At 40.9% G+C, this 21,685-nt stretch overlaps 1 protein-coding gene across 7 annotated transcripts in view; it reads left to right on the top strand.

Moving 5' to 3' along the window:
* The first annotated feature begins 5,561 nt into the window (after positions 1-5,561).
* Positions 5,562-21,685, top strand: part of TMEM117 (transmembrane protein 117) — a 558,938-nt gene continuing 542,814 nt past the window's right edge. For 2 of the 7 annotated variants that reach the window (XM_027093545.1, XM_027093553.1), the window contains exons 1-2: positions 5,571-5,824; positions 15,002-15,306. In XM_027093545.1, the coding sequence (XP_026949346.1) occupies positions 15,030-15,306 (277 nt within the window). In that variant the 5' untranslated portion in view covers positions 5,571-5,824; positions 15,002-15,029. Of the gene's footprint in view, positions 5,825-15,001; positions 15,307-21,685 lie in introns of those variants that run through there. The other 5 variants (XM_027093551.1, XM_027093549.1, XM_027093546.1 and 2 more) reach the window with 4 other exon arrangements.

The raw sequence follows: 21,685 nt of genomic DNA, 5'->3' as shown, positions 1-21,685 counted from the left end.
CTCTTGTATTTGCAAGAGTGGGTGAGAGGCAGAGGATAGAGCAAGTAGAGGCAGTAAAAAGAACTGAAGGGAGTGGCCAGTGAAACAATTGCCCCTCTCTGTCATCATAACAGAAATGGTTCTTTGAAGGAACTGTTGCATTTATGCAGATTCTTCAGGACAGGTGTGAGTCAGGGCTGATGCTGGCCACCAAGTATGTGGCAGCTCTACTTTTGCTATGACTGCTAGTCCAGGCTTTGTTTGCACGACCCCTTTGTTTTAAAAACTGTAAAGAAAAATCCCTTTGCCCGGCCATTTATAGGTTGAAATGGAGGCTAGTCGAATCAGTCATTTGGTAAAAGAAACTCTGTGGAAATATAAGCAGGGCAGGGATGAGATAAATAATTATGATAATAAAAAGAATATTTATGGAGAATTTAATATGAATGACGCCAAATGTTAAAAGTAAAACACACATTATTTAATCCCTCTAACAACCTGTGAGGCAAGTACTAAGTAATTTGCTTAATATCACATTGCCACTATCTGTGCAGAACCAGGATTTCAGAGCACAGGCTCTAATATTCCAAGCAGTAGACATGTAATGATCTTTCCCCAAGCAAAATTCAGGACATGTGGACTAACTAAAATATATCAGGGACTTGCCTGGTGGCGCAATGGTTAAGAATCTGCATGCCAATGCAGGGGACACGGGTTCAAGCCCTGGTCCGGGAAGATCCCACATGCCGCGGAGCAACTAAGCCCGTGCGCCACAACTACTGAGCCTGCACTGTAGAGCCCGTGAGTCACAACTACTGGAGCCCGCGAGCCTAGAGCCCGCGCTCCGCAACAAAGAAGCCACCGCAATGAGAAGCCCACGCACAGCAACGCAGCTAGAGAAAGCCTGTGCACAGCAACGAAGACCCAACACAGCCAAAAATAAATAAATTTATAAAATATATCAGTGTATTCTGGGTACAGTGGGGCTAGACATTTACAATTACGTCTGCTGAGGAAAATCCTGGCAATAGAGTCATTGACTTTTAAATACCAGAAGAAAATTATGGATCAGTTTCAAATTTCTATTCTTGCCTCTTTGGAAACAAGGGAATTATGCTGTTTATATTTGGAGTGTGCAATAAGCATCATCTTGATTGACCTGTTGGAAGTTAAAAATGATTTTTCTTGGAGTACATCAAATCACTGATGAAAGGGTTTCCTGATAGACTTGATACAGACTACTGATACTTCCGCCTATAGTTTCCTCTTGCTTTCAAAGGGCCATTTAGAGAGCATACAGTTTGGTCATGATCAAAGTTTTCACCAAATTTTGAAGTGTATATTGAGCCTGTCTTTTCCTTTTTTTAAAATACAGAGTATAACTGTATTATTAATCTACTGGGATAGATGAAGCAAACAGAAGAACATCATCTCATGTGGTTACTTCTAGTTTCTGCCCTCTTGGGTCAGACTGTACAAAGGAATTATATATAAACAAGACATATTTTAAGCCTGTCTGTCTGCAGGGTTGGCTCTGTATGTGGAAGTAGAGTAGGTAGAAGACTGGATAGTGGCATTTGAGAGTTTCCTACTTAAACTATTTATATCATTGCCCTGACATTGTCTGAAACTGTGGTCAGTTTACTGCCTATAAAGAAAAGAAACGGAGCTGTCTGGGTTAAAATATGGATGGGATGAGTGCAAGATATGCAGCTCTGCCATCTTGGTTTCTTCTTGGGGCTCCTATCTATAATATCATTTTCAAACACTGCTGACCAACACTAGAGAAATGGTTAATTTCTGTGAGTAAACAGTCACCATCTGTGCACTGGACCAAAAGATTTTGGTCTGGAGGAAAGTTTTCATAGAACATAAGGTTTGATGGGAAGGAGGAATGGCCTTTATTGAGAGCCTATCATGTACCTGGCATTCTATAGGTGTCTTACACACATTAAGGCACTTGAAACTCCCAGTAATTCTGTGTGGTAGGTGGCAACTGGGATGGAAAGAGACTGGAGAATAGGGAGAACAGTAGCCTAAATCCTGAATAGGATCTGTCCTTGAACAGGCCAAAAGACCTACCTTGGGCCCATAAGTCCATGTCCAGATGTAACATCTCACCACTTTAATGGTGAAGAAAAGAAGACCTAGGGATTCTTACGGTAATCTTATAATAGCAATTTGCTCAGAGTTGCAGCTAGGGTTGTGATGGAACCAGAATTCACACCCATATTCCTTACTCCAGGCCTCTTAACTGTAATACCCACATCCTTTTTGAGGTACACAGGGGGGACATATAAGATGAGAGGTTAAAATGTGGGCTGGCGAGACACACTGCCTGGTTTCTGATCCTTACTCCACCACTCTGGCTAGTCGAGAGATCCTGCATGAACTGCTCAGTCTCTGCTTGTCTCTTTCCTCAAAGGCAAACATAGAAGTGAAACTAACTGCAGCATCTCACAGGTCTGTTGCAGAGATTAAACATTTTAATACATGAAATGGGCCTGGTGCACAATAAGCCTTCCGTAAATCAAGTTTTTATCACTACATGTTATTGTGACAAAGATCAAGTGCAAAGGCTATTCTCCTGCCTGGTTCTTAGACAGGGGTGAACTGGAGATCATGGATGGCTATTGAAGCAAAGAGCACAAGCTTCTTGGTCAGTGGTAAAAAGGGAGCATTGATATTGAAGAAAATCCTGCTCATTTCAATATTTTGCCTTGAAGTGGTCCTGGAGAACTGTATTCTTTAAAACTTGAGATCTCTCAATTAAGAACAAATAGTAAGCATTGGTTAAGTTTATTCTTAAAATTATTATTAAAGGAAGCCTGACCATAAGTTAAGAAGGCAGGGATCTAAAGGTAGGGTAATGAGTACCATGTAACTGAGGCCAGACACTTCAGTTCTGATTAACTGAAATTCACTCTAGTAGATGCCAGAGTAATTCAACCAATCATGGAGTGGAGTGAGTTCTATTTTTCAAGTAGACAGAAGAGAAGCTGCTCAATGAGTTTTATCCCAATATCCTTTGAAATACAATGTGTTGTACACACTGTCTTTCAGGAACAGGAAAAGTGTCTTTTGTTTTGCTTTGTTTTGTTTTTTTGGGGGAGGGGGTGATAGTTAAGAACCCACAGTCTCAGTATTATGCTGTACAATTTTTGAAGCTTTAATATTTTCCAGTTTTAACTGATTGAAGATTCTTTGCTTTAAATGATGACATAAGGAAAATATAGCATATGGTGAAGAGGTGGAGAAAAGGGAACCCTAGTACACTGTCAGTGGGAATGTAAATTGGTGCAGCCACTATGGTAAACATTATGGAGATTCCTCAGAAAACAAAAAATAAAACTACCATATGATCCAGTAATCCCACTCCTGGGTATACACCTGAAGAAAACAAAAACACAAATTTGAAAAGATACATGCACCTCAATGTTCATTGCAGAATTATTTACAATAGCCAAGATATGGAAGCAACCTAAGTGTCCATCAACAGGTAAAGAAGATGTAGTATGTGTACATATATATATATATATATATATATATATATATATATATATAATGGAATACTACTCAGCTATAAAAAAGAATAAAGTTCTGCCATTTGCAACAACATGGGTGGACCTGGAAGGGTATTATGTTTAGTGAAATAAGTCAGACAAAGACAAATATTGTATGTTATCACTTATACATGGAATTTAAAAAATAAAGCAAATGGATGAATATAACAAAGACTCACAGATATAGAGAAAAAACTACTGGTTACCAGTGGGGAGAGGGGTGGGGGGAGGGGCAACATTGGGTAGGGAATTAAGAGCTACAAACTACTATGTATAAAATAAATAAGCTACAAATATATATTGTACACCACAGGGAAATATAGCCATTATCTTATAATAACTTTGACTGGAATATAATCTATAAAAATACTGAATCACTATGCTGCACATCTGAAAGTAATATAATATTGTAAATCTACAGTTAAAATATATATATATATAGCATATGGAACTTATGTTAATTAGTTACATGGTTTAATAATTTTTTGTAAAATAATCCTGATTATAGTTACAAAACCACAGTAGACTCTAATAGTTAAACTGTGGAATTAATCTGCTATTTATTGAGCCATTACTATAACTCATTATGGTAGGTATTGAGGATGCAATGGTGAGTAAGATTTAGTCTCTGCCCTCAAAGAGTTTATTGTTTAGTGGGGGAGAAAAAGAAGTTGTAAAAAAGTACAGCAAATGTAAGAAATGTCACAGTAAAATGTACAAAGTCCTAGCATAGGAAATAACTTTCTGGGAAAACTTGTGAAAGCTTTACTATGCTGAGAGTTCCATAAGATGATCACAAAGTGTGACTACAATGTAGATATATGTGGTCATTCTTAGAAGTAGAACAAATGTCAAACTAGTGAGAAGTATGGCAGTGGACTCCCAACGATCCCTGTGTACACTAGCTACACTGCAGGACTTGGGAATGGCTCTCTCTGTACCATCTCAAAATCTGCTGACATCTCAGCTCTCCCCGTTGCTACCCAATTTATTCCTGAATCATGCTGCCAGTCCAGGAGAGAGACTGTTCTCCTCCTAAGTTTGCTACTGTTAAGTAGGTATGAATTATCCCATTTTCCATTTGACTATACAAACTAGCGGTCACTTCTGTTAGCATGGAATATCAGTATGCCGGATAGCCGTTTTTAATACATTATAAGCAACCTGTAAATTGAGGTAGCAGTTGTTATTGGGTGTGGATGGAGACAAGGCCACACACATATATAATGGAAAAGACGCTACAACAGGAAGAAAGGAACCTGTTAAACGTGGTCAGAGGGTCTTCCTCCTGCATGCTGCAAAGGAATCACTTGAGCACTATAGAATTATAGTTTATTGAGAGCTTCAGGCTGCAAAAAGGTTAAAAATTGTGCTCCTGTGTGCTTCCGTATATATGTGTGCATAAATGCATGTATGCATTTATATATGTGTGTATACATATGCAGCTCACTTCTAAGTGTGTATGAATGTGTTTGTGCTTATAAAAGTGTGTACATGTGTGAATATATGAGCATATGTTTTGTGTAAGTTAGACAGGCTGGAAAGTAAGTTTCAGACTTCTCAGATCGTCGCGGGCTCTGTCTCTTCCCACCCCCAGCCCTCCACGCCACCAATAGACAAAAGCAGGAAGGATGCCCTGTGACCCGACCGCGTTAGAAAGTTTGCAGCTCTTAGAGGACATTCCACCTGGGAACCTCATTGGTTGCCCGCAGGATGGTGGGTTTTATAAGAAGTCGGCCGATTCCCCCCAGGAAGAAGGGGCTGCTGTTGACAGGCTAGGCTGAAGCCCTGCCGCCCCCAGCCGCCACCCCCTACCCCTCCGGGTACCGAAGTCGGTCCCCGCCCGTCGCCGCCGCCACCGGCTCTGCAGCGGAGGGCCCGGCCCGGGCAGCTCGGCTGCGGCGCAAGACCCGCGAGCTGGAGTCGGGCCGCGGCGCGGGCCCGAGAGGAGGGAGCGGGAGGGCAGAGGCGGGGGCGGCGGGAGGCCATGCCTCCAGCTGCGGAAGCTGCCGCACAGCTGGAGCCGGCGCAGTCTGCGCGGCGCTGTCGCCCTCGCGCTCCCGCTGCCCGGCCCGCGGCCGGCGGACTTTGCGGAGGGCCCCCGGCGTAGGCGGCGACGGGTGTGGGCCGAGCCGGTATTTATAGCTCGGTGACAGCTGCGGTGGCAGCGACGCCGCCGGCCCGTCTCGCCGCGCTTCCCAGCGAGGCCGCGAGCGCGGCGGAGGGCTGCGCTCCACCGGGTCTCCCGAGTGCGGACGCCCCGAGCCCGCGCGGCCCCCTTGGTGAGTACGCGGCCCGGGCGGCCGCGCGCGCCTCCCCCGCCGCTCGGTCCCGCTGCGGCGGAGACCTCCCGGTCCGGCCGCCCGCAGCCGCGCCGCCTCCTCGTCCTGCCCGCGACTGCGGCCCCGGCCGCGTCCCCCGGCCCGCTGCCCAGCGACTCCTCTCTTCCCTTCCCAGGGTCGGCGCGCCGAGGGGCAGTGCAGTGCCCGGGAGGGGGGCGCGCACCTGCCCTCCAGCAAAAGGAGGAGGAGGAGGGCTAGGGGAGGGCTCGGGGCTCGGGGCGGCGCGGGGGCGGGGGGCCCTCAAACTACCGGGATCCGAGGGTGAGGGTCGTCGCCAGGACGGACGGTGAACTTTCCTCGCTTCAGGGGTTGCTGGGATGCGAACAGAGTAAAAGCCCCAGTATTGTTCGTTAATTAAATTAACAGGTTGTAGTTCAGGAGTGTTCGCCTTAAAAAACAAACCCCTCCAAACCCCACAAAACTTCAGTGTTTGGGTGTTTACTGTCTTCATCGTGATTAATAAAGCTATTTGTCGAGTCCTATTTTTGAAAATGCCGGAGGCCCACAAGTGTGTTTGACTCATGTGGGTCCACTCTGGCTGCCCTTATTCATTCTACTCGCTGTGGAACAATAAACGAGTGTGCGTGTATGAGAGAGAGATGCTCGTAAACATCACATGCTTATTTTAGTATTTATGTGTAGGTAGAAGTCTCATGAACAACATTTTTTTTTCGAGTAAAAGTATGTTGAATAAATGTATTTGAATAAATGTATTTTCCCCCTAGTTATAAATGATATGTTGTTTGAAATCCAGAGAAGGACTTCCAGGAAGATTTCAGGGTTTTGTTTTGTCTTCAGAAAAAAAGTTCTTCCAATTTATTGAATGTAAAGTGTAGTAGAATCCCTGTAAAAGCAATTTTTGTTGTAAAGTATTGAATTTTTGCCATGCTTATACTTTCCAGCTCTATTCCTTCTCCCCCAATCTTTGTACTTTAAAGGTAATTATGGATTTTGACATTTTGCCTCATATTTATTCCCACCCCATCCCACCTTCACCTGATCCTTGTGATCAGAAACCAGTACTTGTTTGTTGTACTTAATTTGCTTCTTAAAACTGTCAATTAAAAGCAATTTCAGATATGAATGAATTTTATTTTATTCATTAACTGTTACTTTATTTGGTGTTGTGTTTAGAATATGATCATGGCAATTAATTTTTTATCATCAACACATGTAATGAAAAGGAAGTCTAAATATTTTTAAAGAATTCATTGGTGATTATTTTTCAACTTTAGGACATGAAAAGGACATTTTGATCAAAATCTTGCCATTTTGATGGAAAGTTGGCTAATGTGTTAGTTCAGAGAGAACCCCTGAGCTGCTTTGCTTTCATGTTTTCTATTTTAAACACTTGCATGGGTTCAGTGCTTTGTTATGCCAAAGACTGAAGGACAATAACAAGGGAAAAACATAATTTAAAGGTTGAAACTATGTGAAGAGAAAGTCTAGGAAGTGATTTATGGATGCGATCCTCTAAATTAGCTAGGGTACCACAAATACAATCCTGGTATTTGTACAGAGCCACTTATGGTGGTTTCATTGATTGACTTAAAAGGTTGATTTTTATTTAAAAGGCTGTGTGGTCTCTTGCATTGCACTAAAAGTAAGAAGTTCCAATTTTACTTCTATTATTACCGCTGTTTGTATTTTTAAAACCTGTATTAAGCATTTGCATTACATAAAAATACTGTGTGTCATCCCCTCATGCCTGCCTGCCTTTTCGTCTAACAATTCAAGATAGTAAACTAAGACCTATCCTTACCTCAGGACTGGTCCAGGCAAATATTTGGTTTTCTCACCTTCTGACATTTCTCATTTTACAGACTTGGATATTCCATTATCCAGAGTCTGTTCTGTCTGGAATGGAATATTCAGTGCTTTTTTCTCACCCAGGGCTGGTCTGTTATCCAACCGTCATCACACAGTTTTTCATTTACTCATCCATCAGCAAAGATTTATTGAGTGCCTACTAGGTGCACATCATCACCTAATTCTTACCCTTGCTCCCTCCCCATTGGAAATTTATTAGGTGTTATACTTTTCAGGGTAGGGAATACACAGTAATTAAGAGTATTGACTTTGGGGGTAATAAAGAGATAGTTCTCTCTGCTTCTGCCAATTGGTAGCTGTATGACCTTGGGCAAATTATAACCTTATAAAATCTCTATTTCTTCACTGGTGAATCCGAAGGTTTGGTCTAAATGTTAATTGAAATAATGCATGAAAAATGCTTGCCAAGAGCCCAGCACATAAAAAGCACTACAAAATGTTAGTTGTTATTATGTTGCCTGTCTGCTCCAACAGTGTTCATCTCAAGAAATGCATTCCCATCTCAGGAAATGGCAGATCCATTCTGGGGTTTGCCAGGCCGTGTCCACATCCAGTCTATCAGTACATCTTGTCATCTCTTCTTTTTAAATGTATCCAGAATCTGATAAATTTCCAAGCATCAGGCAGAGTGGTCACATTGCATCACTCTCTGCTTCCCATCTCCCACAGGGTGAAGCCCACATGGTAGGATGGCCTCAAGGCCTGATGGTGATGCTGCCTCCCAGACCTCGAGTCCTTTCATACTCCTCTGCACCCACACCCTGTCCAGTCACACTAGACTCCTGGCTGTTCCTTAAATGCACTAATCATGCACCCAGCACAGGCCTTTACAATTGGGAGTTCCCTCTGTCTGGATCACTCTTTCCCCAGATATCTGCTTGCCTCGCTTCCTTCTTTCACGCCTGGGCAATTGTCACCTTATAGTGAGGGCTTCTTCAACTTCCCTCACTCCTGACACCCCCTGTTAACTTTCTCCTGTTTTAATTTTCTCCAGCAACTTATAACTTTCTAAAATACTGTGTGTTTCATTTTTCTCTGTTTAATGTCTGTTTCCCTCAGTTGAGACTCTAAGATGCAGGGCAACAGGGGTGTGGTCTGTTAGTAACCTTCCCACATAGGCCAGTGCCTGGCACAAATAGGCAATTGGTAAATCGTGAACAAATGAATGAAGAGATTATGGAATTAGAATGGAATTAACAAAAAGTGGACTTCACCACTTTCTGTGTATGATTTTAGACAAGTAGCTTGACCTCTCTGAGCCTCATTTTCAATATTTGTAAATTAAGGAAGATATTCATCCTTTATGTTGTTATATTAAAATCCTTTGACACTGAGAGTAGCATGTGAAGAGCACTCAGTAAATGTAATATAGAGTTGATATTATTTTCATGCTCATGTTTAATGGGAATGACCAAGAGACACTTGTATTTTAATAGTGGTCCTCAGGGTGGGAAGTTCCTGAAAGTGACCAGGCACTTTACAAATGAAACCTCCTTTAGTCTTCACTACAACCCTATGAGGAAAGTACTTGCATTAGGATTCTGCTGGTGAAGAAATGGAATCTCAGGGCGGTTAGGGATTCCCTCAAGGTCACGGAGCTAGTGAGTAGCAGGGTCAGGTAGAACTGGACCATATTCATCCCACCGCCATTTGTTTTGCCTTCCTGATTCCTTTGATCATTTCTATAAAGTCATTCTAAAGGTGTGATTTCACCCATTAAGAACACTAAGAGGTAAAATGTGACATAAACATAGGCTATCGTTATTTATCTTTTAAGGAAACAGTATTCAATAATTTAAAGTTCTGTCTGCCCTTTTGATAGGCAATTTTAAAAGCGATGATTTCCTAGGGATTAAATGAAATGATTGTAAAAAGTGTTCTGTTAACTGCAAGGAACTTTACATACATTAGCATAATACTATAGCTAGGTAACTGAAGAAAATACCCTTTAACTTTGTCTTGTACTAATACAGCCAAGAAGTGTCCAACACACAGCTGTCTGCTGCACAAAGTGCATACTGCAAAAAATAAAGCACAAGGAGTCTTTTTAAACATTATGTTTTAGGAAATTAGACTCAAGGTGCTGGAATAAAGTTCACACTCTTGGCAGAGACAGGCGCAGTCATCTTTAATAAGCCCTTTGACAAGAGCTAAGAAGGGTTACAGGTGAATTTTCAGACATAAATACCAGGGAGCTTCAAAAACTTTGGAGAAATTCTTTTTTTATCCTAGAACAGTGCTCCACAATGAAAACGATGTTATTACCTGGTTAGGTATCACTAGATGCTAAGACCTACGTTAGCAGAGCTGGGCTCTGAGGGAGTTTTACTTGGCTAGTAACAATGTATTTTGTATAGCATATTTTATTAGTTCTTCAAGGACTTTGCCATATGCATTCATAAATTTTTTAAAATAGAAGTGATACGCTCTATCTTGATGATACTTGTCATTATGCAAAAAGTATCACCTGAGCCAGGGTTCCTGCTGAGGAAACATGAAATTCATACTCCTGAAGTCCTTGAGTATTTTCACTTATTTGTAAAAATCCTAATAAGTAAGGAAGGCAGGGTACTCTTGGTGTAATCAAACAAATTATTACAACAATTCTTAGGGCATCGATGTTGTCCAGGTCCAGGACCTGCTTATCTTTTACGTAAACTGTTGGAGGTGCCTCCAAACTAGTCTCGCCATTTTCATCACGCCTCATACCAGTGGATCATTTTCCAAGCTGGCAGAGAAATCTTTTCAAAACCCTGCTCCAAACAGTTTCGGATCTGAAAACTTTGAATCCATAGTGTCTACTCAGTAAAATACAGAACAGTACTTTTGTATAATCTTCCTTGAACTGGCCCCAAATTATCCTTAACTCTCCCAGGATACTCCCAAGTGCTCTATGTTCCAGCCCCACAGAACTACTGATACATCTCTGTGCCTGTCCCAGATAGCCTTTCCTGTGCCTTTGCTCAGCTGATCTTCCCAACTTGAGTGTAATTACCCTACCTTCCATTTTTCCATTCTTAGCCTTTAGTACCAGGTGAAATACTGGCTTGTAGTAAAATGCATGACATTTCTAATATCTACTCTAAATAATAGTCCCTCTAGAGTTGGAAACCATGACTGAAGGCCTGTGGATTATCAGACAGTATATAAAGTTTAAGCCTGTAGTTAACCATCATCTTTGTCACTGCTATTAGGTGAAAAAGCAGAGGCTTCCAAGGTATTGCTGGGGGCATCTACCTAATGATGATATTATCAGGAGAGAGAATTGAATGGTGTGAATTAGTCTAGTTCTCAGAGGTGCAGTGTTCTCCCTAAGCAGAGTTGGAAAATCACAGAATGAATATCAGTGATGCGTCGCAAAAGGACAATCAGATCGGCTCAACTACTTATACTGATGCTCAAAGGAGAAGGAAAAAATTCGAGGAATCCCAGTTCTTTCTGATCATGCTACCGAGTCAGTTTGAATAGTAAAAGTAGACTCATTTATCCTACAAGTACTTTGAATCTTTTATATCAGTGGGCTTTATTATTAGGAACTTTATAAACAACATGAAAAGGGCAAGATTTTGGAATGTCTGTCTTCGCGTGGGGAAGGTGTAGCATAGAATGTTGAAGCCCCGTAGCTGGGATGTGAATGCTGGCTGTGGCATAGGCTTGTTTTGTTCTGTCATGCAAGTTACTAAACTCAGCTTCAACGTTGCTTACAATAGATTATCTCTTCATTGGACTGCTATGAAATTTAAATGAGATGTCTGTAAAGCTCATTAGCATGGTGTGGGCTATATGCTAAGTCCTGAATAAATGTTAGCCTTAGTAATAATGATAACAGTGCAGAACCTGGGGCTGAAATGAGATAGGAACTGTAGGGGTGGGCATGGGGTGTGTCAGTGCTTGTTCCTGGCTGAGTCATCCTTGCAGTCTTTGGACTCAGCTGTTCTTCTCTTCCCTTAGTGGAAGGAATGGCAGGTTGCTCTGCCTTCTCGTCTCACCTAAATGAGGGGACTGATCTCCGCTCAGCTTATCCACTAGGTGCTTACTGATTACCCACTCTGAGCTCAGCACTTTGCTTGCTCTGAAAGTAAACAGCCCCTTCTCTGGGGACTTTGTGTTCTAGTGAGGGAGACAAACACATAAAAAACAGATCATTTCACTGTGATCTGCTAAGAGCTACGACAAAAGCACATTTGTTTATGACAAAAGCTCAACTGTGGTAGCAGAATTGAATTTTACAAAATTAAAAAAACATTTTTAGACTGTGTATACAGTGGAGCATTGTCAATTTGAACCACCTCAGTCCTGGATTGTTAACATTAGAGTCACCAAATGGTTGTACTGATCATCAGGATGCCTTATGGGAACTCCAGAGAGGAAGGCAGTTTTGGTGCTCTGGATAACAGGCCGAGATCACTTGGTAAACTTTTGGCAACCTTGTGTACGAAGTCAGGAAGTGGAGATAAGCACAGGTGTTGTTTAAGTTATGATGTAGGTTTGGAAATTTGGGACCCTCTAGAAGACATCGCTTCCCTTTAGTGTATGAGGCAAGAATAAATAACCACGTTTAGCATAAAATAAAAAGACCAAATGATCCTGTTCACTAAGCTAGTGTCTAAGTCACTGAATCTAGTTAGGGGAGATGAAGACTAAGCTGTAAACACGATGGGAACTATTTATTGCAACAAACACTTCCGGCTTTGTTGTGGTATATTAGATCAAGGGCTAGGAATGGATTTTGATTGAAGTGCTGGCTCTTCCACTCGCTAGATATGCAAATTACGTAGGCAGCACCTGCTCTGCTCCTTTGTTTTCCTACCTGTAACATGGGAATGATAGTAGCATTCATAGCATGCTGTGGGAATTAGGATCTCTACTAGGGCAGGATTGTTGTTCAGTCCTATAGCTCTCTCTCTTGAAACAATATAAATATTGGAGAGGAACAGCTGTCTCCAAATTGTTTGAATGTTGTAATTCACTTTGGACATGTGGACATTACATAGCCCACAAAGCAAGGTTCTGAAGTTAACAACAGCAACGATAAAATAAGTATATGCCAACTCTCCACAAAGCATTTATTTAAAAAACAATCAAGGTTATATGTAGTCAGTGTTCTAAATCCTGCTGCCTTGCTTGTGTGTGGGTGGGGAAGGGAGGTGGTGGGACAATTACACCAGAATTCCTCACTGGTAGGAGAAGCAATGTAGAAACCTGTTAACTTGTTAACTGCCACCCCTGTCCAGTTCTGATGGGCATGTAGGAACTATTCCTGCTTCAAGACTCATTGGCCTTGAGGTATTTCTATGTATTCTCTTCTAATAGTGGTCTTTCGACATTTCCAAAGATGTTGCATAAAATCAAGTTGACAGCTGACCCATTCTGGCCTTCTAGCCTATTGAATACTGTGAAAATGCATGATGTGTTTTCTTCTTCATCACTTTCTCTGCTCTCTTTAGTGTGAGAACCACACAGGTCTTTGGGTGATGAACCTCACATTAAAAAAAAAAAAAAAAATCACCATTCCTTAGCGATCTGGGCTACAGATGCTGGGAACAGATATTTTGGAGTATTCATGAAGATCACAAAGGACTTGTAATTGCTTAGAAAGTTTAGAATCCAAGGCACGGTAACTATTTGTTGTGCTAAATTTTACTGCCAGTTGTTTTGTGTGTTTACGTAGCTTTTCTAAAATAGCTAAGCCAGGTCTTCATTAGCTTAGATAGTGGGTTCACTTGACATTCATCAGCCCAGAATGCTGGACTGGAACTTGGGAGCCAGCCTTGGAGCCTATCCTCAGATCTTCCATTGACTTCCAGTTACTTCAGGTTTTTGACTTGCTCTCTGTATTTTTAGCCACGTGTAAAATGAGAATTTTATTATTATTATTATTACCCCAGATTTAATCAGCTTTCTTGCGGGGGAAAAAAAGAACTATAGCTTAGTCTGAGCACCAAACGGGCTCACCAAAACTGAACCCCAGAAGTAGATAGACTGAATCACCCAGTCCCATACCTGATGGACCTAGACAGGCTTGTGTTCCTATGGGCAGGCTGGCTCCCAAAGAGGAAAGAGAGAGGAGCTGAGCAAGACTTAGGGGGTGGGGCCTGGACATCAGCATTTTAGGAAAGCTTCTGTACTCAAAGTGTCCATCCACGTTAGGGCCTGGCCCTTTAGGCATATCACATATTTTGCAATGCCTCTGTGCCTTTGCACATGCCTAGATTGAGCATCCTTGCCTCCTTCACTGGGGAAAAAATCCTACTGATACCCCAACCTCCAATTTGGATATGTCCTCCTCTGTGAAATCTTCCCCTTCCTCTTCACTTCCCACAAGCAGAGTTGCCTAAAAGCTCTCCTACATGCAACTACTCTGCCATAGACTTAGCTATTTCATGAATCTTATTCTGTGTTGAAATTATTTGGCAAGTAGACTGTGAACATTTTTGTAAAAGCCCCCCCACACACACATTTTTGTCAATGTGAAAAAAAAAAAAAGAAAAGGTCTGAAAGTATATCCATCAAATTATTAAGGGACCTTAACTCTGAGGAGAGGGGTTTGGTCAGAGGAGGATTTTTTGTTTTTAATAAATAAATCAATACATTTATTTATTTTTGGCTGCGTTGGATCTTCATTGCTGCCCGCAGGCTTTCTCTTGTTGCGGGCGCGGTGCGCGGGCTTCTCATTGCAGTGGCTTCTCTTGTTGCAGAGTACGGGCTCTAGGGCTCAGGACTTAGTTGCTCCACGGCACATGGGTTCTTCCCGGACCAGGGCTCAAACCCATGTCTCCAGAATTGGCAGGCAGATTCTTAACCATTGCGCCACCAGGGAAGACCAGGAGGATGTTTATATTTTGTTAATATGTCCTCAGTTTACCTCTACATTGCTTTAATTTTTAAACGATATGTATTATGATTGTAACATAAAAATGATAATCCAAAAGAGGAAGAGTGTTGCATTATTTTTTTTTTTTGCTGTATATTGCCTCCTGAGATGATTTTTACCTATGATTTCAGTCATCATCCCAATTTTGGACCATGATCTGACCTCTCATGTCCCTCCCTCTCCCCCTACTCTTTCCAATACTCTCCTTCTTTCCTAAATCCCCATAGATCAGAGGTACGATGAGATGATGGGGAAGGGCCAATCCTCAATCTCAGGCTTGTCTTGGTGCCATAAATAGGAACAGGTCTTTTCCAAATACCTCTCTATTGAGCTGTTATAAATCTGAACAGATAACAGGAAGACAGAGACTACTTGTTCTTCTGCTCTAACCCTGTGTATCTTTTCTTATGCAGGTAAACTACGGACTTGAAGTTTTGAAGGATGGGTAAAGACTTCCGTTATTATTTCCAGCATCCCTGGTCTCGGTTGATTGTGGCTTACTTGGTGATCTTCTTTAACTTCTTAATATTTGCGGAGGACCCAGTTTCTCATAGCCAAACAGAAGCCAACGTTATTGTTGTTGGAAACTGTTTTTCATTTGTAACAAATAAATACCCTAGAGAAGTTGGCTGGAGGCTTTTGAAGGTGCTTCTATGGCTCCTTGCCATTCTCATAGGACTAATAGCTGGCAAATTTCTGTTCCATCAGCGTTTGTTTGGTAAGTACCCATGAAATGTAATGCAGATAATTATTTAATTCTATACTCCAAAATAGAGCTTTGTTATTTCTAAATGCCAGTTTAGAATGCATTTCAGTTTGCCTTCCAGCCTTAATTAGTTATGTGCTGTTGTAGCTCTGGTTCTTCAACTGTTCTGTGTTTACTGGTGTACTTTTCTATGGCCTTAGGAATATTAGCATGAGGTAAAATTAGTTCTAAACTTAATTTTATAAAATGGTGTTACATCTAACATGATTGTATGTGTAATCTTATTTAAAGAAGACATGTAAATAGCTCTTTTCCCATAAGTAGTACCTAAGTATGATATCATAAAAGGTTTGTAAATCATAAAGAGAATGCTTCCATATCACACCACATTCTCATTAAAGTAAGTTAACCATTGCCCACATATTTACACATATTGTTCATTCAGGGAATTAGAACAGGAACTCTTAACTTTTCCCCCTCATTTCTCTCTTTCCTTTTTTTTTTTTGTTTTTGAACACTGGCTTTAGAATGTTTATTTTGAGCCTGATCAACCACAGAACACTCTTATAGTAAGGAATCTCTTGGTAGTAAGCAACAGGAAAAGAGACTAAATTTGTTTAAGTTTAAAAGGTAACTTACTATACGGGTATTGGGATATTTCACAGAGACCAAGAGTAGAATTTGTTTTGATAAATGGGATAATGGAACCAGGGGCTTGAATTCTACCAGGATGTTTTTGTCTCGACTTCTCTCTCATATCTGCTTTATTCTCCTTTCACACTGAAGATCAGTTCACATCCACTTAGACAGACTGGCTTGACTCTTGGTCCCAAGCTTAAACTCTTAGATTTAAACGAAGTTGACCCAGGTTGGGTGTGGTTCCTACCTCTGGCCCAGTCGATTTTGGCCAGGAGGTGGGTGCAGTTTATTCAACAAATTCATTGGTTACTTATTATGCCAGGCACTATTCTAGACATCGAATCAAAAAAGCAGGGTATCTGCCCTCATAAACACATCCTACAGGAAGGAGAAAGGTTCTAAACAAATAAATGTATAAAATGCAAAGAGGTGATAAATGCTATGGGGAGAAAGAAAGTTTCAAATGCTACTGGGTCAATTAGGGAGAGAACTTAGCAATGAAACTTTGAATTTAGCAATTATAAGATCATAGGTGACCTAGTGTGGGTATTTTCAGTCTAGAAGAAGAAGGTGAGAAACAGATGGCAATGGTTTAGGGAATAAACAACAAATATATATGCATACATACACATAATATTATATATATATTCTTCTCAATCTCTACTCCTCAAACTGTTGCCATCTGTTTCTATTGCATAAACATATAAAATATACATATTTTATATTATAAAATATGTAGTTTCAAGAAATTTGATGAGGAAATGGAAGAAGGAAATGGGAAGTAGCTATACATGGAAAAAAGGCTAAGGGGAGATTTTGCTTTTCTTGTTATTTTTTTATTTTTATTTTTTGCGGTACGCGGGCCTCTCACTGTTGTGGCCTCTCCCATTGCGGAGCACAGACTCCGGACGCGCAGGCTCAGTGGCCACGGCTCACGGGCCCAGCCGCTCCATGGCATGTGGGATCCTCCCAGACCGGGGCACGAACCTGTGTTCCCTGCATCGGCAGGCGGACTCTCAACCACTGCACCACCAGGGAAGCCCCTCTTGTTATTTTTGATGATGGTGATTTTATTTGAGGAGTGAGATTAATTGATCTGCTTGTCATGGGGAAGAAGCTAGACTGAAGTGCAGGTAAAGATATAGAAGGAAGACAGCATCTCTGAAGGTTGCTTTGGTCTGTGACTTAGGACACAGGCCACAAACAGTGGCCTTAGAGAGGACAGGAGGAGACACCCCGGTTCCTCAGAAATAGTCATGAGTGAGATCAAGGTTGGTACTCTAGTAGGTACATTTGAGTTGGAGGAGTAGAGAGGTGAGTGTGCTCCCACCTGGTGATTTCTATTTCACTACGAGGAAGGAAGAGCTAAAGATAAAGATGGAGGGATTGATGAGCAAGGGGACTTAAGAAAGTGGTCCAACTTCGGAAGAGCTACTCTAGGGAGTATAGATGTGAACTGACTAGGACAAATGAAAGGGTTACTATGATCACCGAGGGCTGAGGTGGTTAGTCACTATAAATTTGAACGATACCAACCTGAATAGTTGAGCAGCTTTCTCTGTGAGAGCTCAGTCACCTGGAACAGAATTTGAGTGATTCACCCGGTCGGGGAATACTCAGGCTTGCTGTACTGGAAACAAAGGATGGAAAATCAATGGAGACTTCTAGTAAAAGAGGTATTGATTTGATTAGTAGGGGGTTCTGGCTGGGTGTGGAAAGGAGGTGAGGAAAACATGGTTTCGGAGGAGTGGGCAAGGGCCTGAAGATTTGGATGAAACGGAACAGGTGAAACGGGAGTAAGAGGAGGGAACGGACTGATGGGTGTGGTTAGATGGCATGTTGGAACAGAAGTATAGGCATTCTTTAGTGGTGATTCCCAACTAGGGTGTGTTCTTTAGAGAGTGGGCGCTAAAGTTAAATGGAGAGTTGGGGGTCATTGACACAGAGGATAACTGGGAACTGGGTGTGAGCTGGGCCATCCACTGAACATTGAACAAGCATGGTGTTGTTTATAGTAATCATATGGATGGAAGAGGTCAAGGGGAGGGGGTAAGCGAGAGACGGTCAGTTTTCAAAAGTGGGCGAAGGGTGCTGAGCAGGCAAAACAATAGATATCCATTACAAGCAATGGCTGGATGCATCTGTAATCCATTCCATAAACTTGCTCAGGGTAGAAAGCTAAGGCAAGCTTAGACCAAAATATACAGTTTGGAGAAAAGTTATCAGCCTATATTATAAAAGACTGAATGAAAATCATATGGTGGAGGTAATGATATTAATAATAAGGGCAGATCATTTGGTTTTGTAATTACTGCATTTCATTAAGTTATTCTATTGCCGTCCTATCTCTTATACTAAAATCACATTTAGTCATGGCTTACTTTTTTCTTTTTTTTTTTTTTTTGCGGTACGCGGGCCTCACACTGTTGTGGCCTCTCCCGCTGTGGAGCGCAGGCTCCGGACGCGCAGGCCCAGCGGCCATGGCTCACGGGCCCAGCCGCTCCGCGGCATGTGGGATCTTCCCGGACCGGGGCACGAACCCGTGTCCCCTGCATCGGCAGGCGGACTCTCAACCACTGTGCCACCAGGGAAGCCCCATAATTCACTTTTTTAAAAGGCCTTATTTAAACCTTTAACAATTTGTAGGTGCAAGTTTGTGGTAGGTGGTGGTAATGGTAATGATGGTGTATGTATGTTGAGAAGAGTGGGATTGTTCACTACAAGTACAGAAATTTTTGTTACAGAAATTGGAATGGTTTACAAAATAATCAGAATCATTTTGTGTGATCAAGTAAACAGTTTCTTTTTATTTTTGTAATTCTCCAATGAAATGCCAAATAAAAATATTAAATAGAGTGCCACTACCGCTTTCATTTCATTAACTTGAGTCTTCCCTCACTTATTTTATTATGGAAAGTCTCTTCTTTGTAGATACCAAAAAGACGACACAATATTGCCATTTTAAAGCATGCGTGAGGAAGAGTGAATGATTCCGTGATCACTTGATTTAATCCAGTTCATTGGTTATAAATTTTATTTTTTATGAGACATGAATATTACAATGCTGTGGCTATTTAGTTAACAACATGAAACCCTCTCATGATTTATAATTTGTAGTGGGATTTGTCCCAAATAAAAATGCTGACTCTTGCAAATTGGAAATTGCTTTTTTTAAATTTTTTAGCATCTTTATTGGGGTATAATTGCTTTACAATGGTGTGTTAGTTTCCGCTTTATAACAAAGTGAATCAGTTATACATATACATATGTTCCCATATCTCTTCCCTCTTGCGTCTCCCTCCCTCCCACCCTCCCTATCCCACCCTTCCAGGCGGTCACAAAGCACCGAGCTGATCTACCTGTGCTATGCGGCTGCTTCCCACTAGCTATCTACCTTACGTTTGGTAGTGTATATATGTCCATGCCTCTCTATCAGAGACAGAAACGATTAAATGCATTTAAAACTATTCCCCTCTCACCTGTGCTGTATGATTGGAATAAAATGAGAGAGTTGTTTTTCCTACATAGTAGCACTAAACTTGTAAGACTTCAGGCTGGTCACAAATTTCCCAAATGCAGAATATAATTTAAGAGCACATGTGAAATGAGAATTAATACATTTTTTAAAAATTTCTTTAGGTTTAACACTGAATCTTGTTGAGGTAAGTATTATATCAGGATTTATGAAAATTAGATTCCATTGGAATATCAGTTTATACTTTTCCAGTGCCTCTCTTTTCAACTTTTTTGGATGATTCCATTGTTTAAAAAAATAAGTGTGTGTTCAAATAATGCATCCTACCCTTTTGGAGGATTATACATTTGGGATATCCATGAATAGAGAAATCTAAAATTATTATGCTGATAAGGCTTACATAGAAAGGGGAACTTAATTTTTTGAGCTTATTGAAGAAATCATTTTTATTCCAAAAAAAGAATTGAAATGACTTACAAAAACATTTATGTTTAATACAATAGGAATAATAAATGAGTACCACAGAATCAAATATGTTTTGATTTCATGAGTTTTGCTACCGTGTTGGTTTTGAGCTTCCTTGGAGGCAGGGCAAAAGGGGAAATGTGATACATTACATATCTTTGGATATCAGAAATGATGAAAATTGCAAGTTTCATGGGGGAATTTTTCTTTGCACTAAATTCTAGAATTTCTTGCCCTAAACTCTGGTAAGGAATTTTTTTTTTGGTATAAGACACACTGCATGGTGAGGTGGCAAGTGCAGAAATGGATTTCGTATTCTTGTGTTTTAAAGCAAACTTTCATAAAAGTTTAGAGTATAACTTTTAAGCATAAAAGAAATTTGTGATATTGTATTCACTGAAAGTAATTCTATGAAGGGCAAAGTGATCAGGGTCTAAATAATGCCTTCTGATTGAATAGCTTTATCTAGGGATGGATATTAGAACATCAAGATTATGACAAATGTATTTCTCAAACAGACTGCTCTTGCTATTTGTATCCCTTCATTTCTTTTTGTTTTCTAACATGTGCAGAAAGCCTCTATTAGTTGCACTTTTCTTTTTTACATGGATGAAGGGCAGGCCGACTTAGACTGCTCTGACAGGTATAGTGTATAGTAATGATGCTGGACCTGTTAATATTGCATAGTTCCTTTTTGGAAACGTATATATTCATGTATATGGTTATTTGCCTAATTATTTCATTAATGTTTCATGTCTTAGCAATACCATAAGCCGCACAAGGGCAGAGATTGTGCTGTGTTGCTTATCATTTAATCCTCAGTGCCTAAAACAATGCCCGGAATGTAGTATTATTTGATAAATTTGAATGAATAAATAAATTAATATTCCTTTGTCTTTTACATGTTATCTTTGCCAGTGTTGCCTTTTTATTGTAAGCTATAGAAGAGTATTCATTTGTTCATTTATAAAATACCAGACATGGTCTCTGCTCTCAAGGAATTTAAAATCTGGTTAAAGAGATAAGATGCATATGCATGAAAAATTAATTACTCTGACAATACAAGGAAATGCACATCAAGTATCAAATGTACAGACTGTGAGAGTTGTGGGAATTCAAGAAGGGAGGTCACGGTGGGCCAGGAAGGGGAAAGAAAACCTTGCTGCCAACGTGGGATGTAAGGGAGTCTGAAGCATGAGTGGGATTAGAATAGTCAAATATGATGCAAAGAATTCATTACAAATTTTAGGTCATGAGGTAGATGGTGTGAGCAAAGGAGGAGAACAGTTTAGATTTTTTTTAGAGTGGGGGAAAACTGAGGAGGTCATGCTCATTTTGACTGGAGTGAAAGGTTTGTGTTAGGAAAGAGCAGGAGTTGCAATAGCGAGGTAGGCTGAGTCTGAATTCTTTGTCTTTTTATGCCAGTCTTGTACTTTGGTCTTTCTCCCTTCTACTGCAGTATTTGGATCAAGGAAAGTATTTGAACAAGATGGGAGATGATGGCAGGATTAATCTTGAAGCAGAATCTAGAGGGAATTGGAGAGGGAGAGGTTAAGGGAGTAGAAAAGAGTAGGAAAGTATTTTTGGAGCCTTGTGCAGTCATGCAGACTTGAGATAGTACAGGCCAATCTGTAATAGGGGTGGTACAGTGGGCATCAGGGTGGGGATTCTCGGAACCTTGTGAAGCCTCAACAGCTGATGAGATGTGAGGAGGTGAGAGTAAAGGTGAAATTATGGGTGACTAGGAATATTGGGATGAATGACTAAGGGAGTGATTATCTTATTAAAAAAAGAAAGACTCATTAGGAGAAT

Source organism: Aethalodelphis obliquidens, unplaced genomic scaffold (genome assembly GCF_003676395.1).
Source record: "Aethalodelphis obliquidens isolate GAN/ISIS:26980383/991018 unplaced genomic scaffold, ASM367639v1 scaffold84, whole genome shotgun sequence".
NCBI classification, from domain to species: Eukaryota; Metazoa; Chordata; class Mammalia; order Artiodactyla; family Delphinidae; genus Aethalodelphis; species Aethalodelphis obliquidens.
Note: the sequence above shows the minus strand (reverse complement) of the source record. Positions and strands in the feature narration are given on the sequence as shown.